The 6,229-nt window shown below is 41.8% G+C and overlaps 1 protein-coding gene across 3 annotated transcripts in view; it reads left to right on the forward strand.

Moving 5' to 3' along the window:
• The window catches only part of lztfl1 (leucine zipper transcription factor-like 1), a 37,367-nt gene extending 31,450 nt beyond the window's left edge, over positions 1 to 5,917 (forward strand). For all 3 annotated transcript variants that reach the window (XM_072560483.1, XM_072560482.1, XM_072560479.1), the window contains exons 9-10: positions 2,143 to 2,246; positions 5,747 to 5,917. In XM_072560483.1, the coding sequence (XP_072416584.1) occupies positions 2,143 to 2,246; positions 5,747 to 5,765 (123 nt within the window). In that variant the 3' untranslated portion in view covers positions 5,766 to 5,917. The remainder of the gene's footprint in view (positions 1 to 2,142; positions 2,247 to 5,746) is intronic.
• The last annotated feature ends 312 nt before the right edge of the window (positions 5,918 to 6,229 follow it).

Below are 6,229 nucleotides of genomic sequence, written 5' to 3' on the forward strand. Positions count from 1 at the left end.
AATGTTGATTAAACTAAATGTGAAAAACTGACAAAGCAAAGCAGGTCAGAATCTAAAGGTGCAAATTGCTTTGCAACGTACAATTCAAGTCAAGGGTTCTCTCCTGAAGCTGCAAGTATCCTCCTGTCCTCTGAAATCCTGACATACCCGTTCACAGTAAACAAAGTGAAATTTGTAGTCGAGGTCTGAAGTTATTCTAGTTGATATTGAGGCCAGACTGCTGCACGACACAGAATAAAAAGCTTAAATATCATCAAGCTGGTGCTGAGCTTCATTGGAACAGTGCAGGGTCACAGTTAAGAATGGGTTAGGGAATGGAAGTACGAGGTGATTATGGTCACACTTGTGACACAGGTATTACACAAAGAGTTTATCCAAATTGCATTTGGTCTTTCCAGTGTTATGAACAGTCAGTATATCACACTAAGCTGCAGAAAGAGAGGAACAGCATGGACATCTTTCTATGCCTGCAAGGGAAAATGAAGAGGTGAAGTAGAATTAATGGAAATTCACTCATTCTTAAGAACACGAAGGAGCTCTTGCATAAAAAAGTCAACTGGAAAAAGTTTATTGTGGGGACTTGATTCAGGCAAAGATATTCACTGTACAGGTAGACTGTCATAGCAAGAGTACTGCCAAGTACAGACCATGGCACCTTTTGTTTGGAGGGAGGGAGGAAGTGAAGTTTGAACAAAAGTAACTTAAATTGAAAAAAGTTCAAAGATGCAGTCTTGTCACTTTATGTATTACTTTGTTTTATTCCAACTCCTGAACCTTCAGCACACTGTCCAATGACTCATTTCCAGTCCTGTCATCATTATCAAACTCCTTGACAAAGGGATGCTACATATTTTGACTTAATGACTTCTATCTTGCCAAATTTGAACATCAACATTCCAGTCAATCCCACTACTATATGCCAAAGTAGAAATTCCCAGGCTGACTCCACTTTCACAATCTCTCACTGGGTTTTGCTGACATCTGTTGCAAATCTATCAACTCTTGCAACAAACGGGATTGTAATGATGTTTGTTTTCTTCCTGTAAAGGCACCATTCCTTTAATTGAATTCATTACCTTGACATATTTAGTTCAGTCTTTTAGAGACGAGCTGAGTGATTTTTCAAGTTGAGATAAATTGGGGGCAGCTGGAAAATTAACAGCTTGGCAGCACTTCTCTCTTTGTAATCTGCATTACACTTCTCCAAGAATCTGGAGGGTGAACCAATCTCCAGATGAAAGGAGAAAAATCAGCTGTTTTATACAAGCTTGCAGTTGAGATAATAATTATTCTTGGGTACCAGAATCTCATTACTGCCTACTCAAAACATAAATAAAGCATGTGCATGTATATTGTACTGCTTTCAAAAAAAAGTAATCTTGAACTGGCAATCTTTTCCAAAATCTATGTGCTTCCCAACACCTTGGCCCTCACATACTGATAGACGCCTGTTACAGACCTTCTAGTGGCATTACAGTTGTGTCCAGGATAGGAGAACACTACCAAAAGAAGCTCAGCAGGCCTGCAGTCTGCCTGGACTGGAAGACCTTCTAGACCTTTCACCTTTCGCACTAGGAGAATTGTGCCTTATGACGACCAGCGCCTCCCCACCCCTAAGCCCTTGGGAAAAATTTAAGATTCATAAAACAGCCACAACAATTTCAATATAATTGTGTTCAGCTGAAGTGTTTTTCAAAATGTGCAATTCTATAGTTCTTTTGTAATAATTTCAATTTCAGTCTCAGCAATAGGACAAGTAAATATACTGCTGCAAGCAGAACAGCATGTTTCCTGTAATAAGGCTTTCCTGTTGTAGACAGAGTTTCAAACCATTACAGCTAGCTTTTGCAAGAAGAGTGGAACTTTCACATTCATTGGGGTGGATGGGCCACTTGTGTTACACCAATGCATATTTGCCTTTCCATTGAATTGAATAGAAATGTGAGTTCTGTCATAGACGGACATTCAGCTGCCAATTGTAACAGGAACTGCTTGAATAACACAACAACTTGCACATTTTATGTAGATAAGGTGTATTTACTGTTTTACTCAAAGGGAAGCCTTGCCCAGACATAGATATTAGTTAGCAATCACTTTACATACTATGAAATAGTCAATGAAATGTTAATATTCTCACAACAGGAGTTGGACAAAAAGTTCCAGGAAACAGCTGCTTACCGCAACATGAAAGAAATGTTAACAAAAAAGAATGAGCAAGTGAAGGAATTACGGAAACGTCTTTCAAAGTAAGTTGCTGTTTTTGTCAATTCAGATTTGCAAGGCTGGAGAATCCTACCTCGATTCCATTACAAGGTGAATCAGCCTGTCTTTATTCATTCTTCCATCCTGAAATACACAACAGTTATTCCCTCTTCACCTAATTTTTAAAAAATCAAGTTCTTGAGTTTCATCATTCTATCTAGAAGCACACTGTAAATGATGAGCATTCTTTGAAATATTGTGTGAGTTCAGTCTTAAAGTTGCCTTTTATTCTTTTTATTTTACTGTTACAAGTTGCGGTAGTATTCTAATTTAACTTTTACTTTCCCCATGATTATAATCCAAGAATCCTACTAGGTTGAAAATCCTGTGGTTTAGGATGAGCTAACCATCCACAAAGGTGCCAGTATCTGAACTGGTGGCGGGTGCAGGAGCCAGTTTTGCCAGTGCTCCCTCTGAGGGATCTGTGGCTTCTTCCTCAGGAGGAGGAGACGATGTCCTGAGGGGCTGCTGTTTTCAGAGCAGAGACTGTGCAGATGCCACTGGAGCTCCCAGGAGTTGAGAGTGCAAGTTAAGAAATGGGACTAGAATTCTGGGCACATTGGGAATAGTGGAATTGGGAGAAGAGAGCAGCACAGCACTTGATCATGAATCAGAACATAGACGTTTCAACATCGCCACATGAGTGATTATAGTCCTCTCCTCCTAGGGCAAGAATTCACTCCTCATAGTGGGTGATGAGATGGATGTCACACACCTCACCACCATCTTGGTTCTGTCTGCCCTACTGTGGGATGATTTCTCCTGGACTGAGACAAAGGGAGAGATTGCATGAGTTTAAAGTGGCTGCACTGCTGTGGGGAAAGATGCTGAGGTGAGCTAAGTGAGAGTAAAATAGCGCAGCAAGTATGTCGGATTAGTAATAGGGGATGTCAGAAAGTGAGAGCATTTGAAGGAAGACGTTGCACGGTGAGATTGGTAGACCATGTGCTTTGGTGTGAGGTGGGTGCAATAGTAGTGTGAGGTAGCAGAAAGAAGATGATAACACTTAACTTCACAGAGCACAGAATATCATTGACCTCCTCCTTGCACTACTGGGTGTACCTCCCAGATCATGGACAGCACACTGACCCAGGTGGAACTTTCAACCATGTTAGCAGGGTATGGTCTCCCCGATGGTCCTAAGGAAAGAGGACATCCCTTATCTCTGTCAACAGGTCCCTGTTGGTAAAATGGGGTTGCTAGCTTGCCTCTATGAGCTATCTCTTGGGCAATTCTTCACACCCATGAACTGTGAAGACAGCTCTTAGCTGACAGTACTTCGTCTGGTGCATGGCTGCAGTTTAAGTAAAACAATAGGGATCCCAGAAAGTCCTCGCAATGGTGGTACTTCAGTCATTGGCAGGTAGAAGATAATGTTAGCAAGCCAAAAAGTGGCATGGTGCATACATAGTAAGGCGGGCTGTGGAGAACTGTGTGATATAATTTGCTAGAGCTCATGAAGAGAAACCCTCCAAGAAACTCCTTGAAATTAATATCTTTTGGCCGAATTTTAATAAAATTCAGCACAGACAGAGGATTAACTGACTAGCAGAGATTAGTCATAAAGGAACTTTTATTCAGGCTGGCAGCCAATGACTAGTGGGGCTCTACAGGGGTCAGTGTTGGGATCACAACTGATCATTTTATACATTAACAATCTGGACAGAAGGAACTGAGGGCATTATTGTTAATTTTGCAGATAACACAAAGATGGGGAAGGGACAGAAAGTGGGGAGTCTGCAGAAGGACTTGGACAAGCTACAAAAGTGGGCAAAATAGCAGCTGATGGAATGCAATGTGGCAAGTGTGAGGTCATGCACTTTGGAACAAAGAATAGAGGCATAGACTACTTTCTAACTGGGCAAAGGCTTCAGAAATCTGAAGAACAAAGGAACTTAGGAATCCTTGTCCAGGATTCCCTTTAAGGTGCAGGTCACTTGGCAGTTAGGAAGGTAAATGCAGTGTTAGCATTCATTTCTAGAGGAGTAGAATACAAAAACAGCTGTACTGCTGAAGCTGTATAAGTTTCTGGTCAGACTGTGTTTGGAATATTGTGAGCAGTTATAAGGAAGGATGTGCTAGCATTGCAGGGGAGTCCAAGGGACGTTTACAAGAATTATGCCAGGGATGAGGGGCTTGTCATAGGAGTGGTGAGAACTCTATGCTTTATGGAGTTTAGAAGGATTGGGGGGTAGTAATCACATAGAAACTTACACAATTGAGTCATGCAGTGATGCAGCACAGAAACAGACCCTTCAGTCTAACTTGTTCATGCCAACCAAGTTTCTCCAAACCAAACTAGTCCCACTTGCCTGCATTTGGCCCATCTTCCTCTCAACCTTTCCTATTCATGTACCTGTCCAAATGTCTTTTAAGTGTTGTAATTGTACCTGCATCTACCACTTCCTCCAGCAGTTCATTCCACTTACAAACCACCCTCTATGTGAAAAGAAAATTCCTTCGCTGGTCCCTTTTTAAATCTTTCTCCTCTCACCTTAAAAATATGACTCCTAATGTTGAAATCCCGCCCCCCCCCCCCCCCCCACCACCACCATCCTAGGGAAAAGACCTTTGCTGATGACCTGGTCTATGACCCTCATGCTTTTATAAACCTCTATAAAGTCACTCCCCAACCTCCTACCATCCAGTGGAAAAAGTCCAGCCTCTCCTTATAACTCAAACCCTCCAATCTCAGCAACATCTTGGTAAATCTTTTCTGAACCGTCTCCAGTTTAATAATATCCTTCCTATGGCAGAACGGCCAGAACTGTGTACACTACTCAAAACCGGCTCAGCAATGTCCTGTACAGCCTCAACATGACATCCCAACGCCTATATTCGGTGGTCTGAGCAATGAAGCAAGCATGCTAAATGCTGTCTTAGCCACCCTGTCTACCTGTGATGCACCTTTGAAAGAACTATGTGCTTGAACCCCTAAACCTGTCGCTTTGTTCAGCAACACTGCCCGGGGCCCTACCTGATAGTGGACATGGACAAGATGTTTCCACCAATAGGAGAATCCAGGACCCGAGGACACAGCCTCAGAGTGAAGGGATGGCCCTTTAGAACTGAGGTGAGGATGAATTTCTTCAGCCAGAGGGGAGTGAATCTGTGGAATGCATTGTTGTAGAAGGAGATGTGTGGAGGCAAGCCTTGGAGTGTGTTTAACACCAAAGATAGATAAGTACTTGACCAGAAAGGGGATCAACAGTTAGTGACAGAAGGTTGGAGAATGGGATTGAGAAACATATCAGCTATGATCAAATGATGATGTGGTCTTGATGGGCCACATGGCGTGATTCTGCTCTGATATCTTGTGGTTAAGTTAGACACCTTTTCAGTTTTACGTTTGAAGGTTTTCAAGTATTTTAAAGATACTTTTTAAACATTCCAGATCATTTTAAAATTAACTGTGTTCAATTAAATTACCCACATCCCTTTATCCTGAAGGCTGAGCATTGACTTCTTTGTTTAATGTTTCTAGGTATGAAGTTGCAGACTGAGGACATTGTTTGGCTCTTGTCAAACTGCTTCAGAATTTCAGAATGGATTCACTGCATTCTTTATTATCTCCACATTTGGGAACTAAGTTACATTTAGAATTGTCTATTTTAACATTTTACCTACATTAAAATTATATTGCGTACCTTTAAAATATGTTCTGTTTATTTAATTTCCTTGTCTTTCCTTACATTTGATAGAGTCAAAAGTGTGGTGTTGGAAAAGCACAGCAGGTCAGGTAGCATTCCAAGGAGAAGGAGAGTCAACATTTCGGGCATCAACCCTTCATCAGGAATATATTGGGGGGAGGGGGGCTGAGAGATAAATAAATGGTGGGGGTCAGGTAGCTGGAAAGGTGATAGGGAGATCTAGGTGGGGGGGTAATTGTGATAGGTCAATGGAGTGGATAGGTGGGAAGGAAGATGGACAGGTCAAGTTGAGAGGGAGGTGCTGAGTTGAAGGTTTG

Source organism: Chiloscyllium punctatum, chromosome 41, assembly GCF_047496795.1.
Source record: "Chiloscyllium punctatum isolate Juve2018m chromosome 41, sChiPun1.3, whole genome shotgun sequence".
Lineage (NCBI taxonomy): Eukaryota > Metazoa > Chordata > Chondrichthyes > Orectolobiformes > Hemiscylliidae > Chiloscyllium > Chiloscyllium punctatum.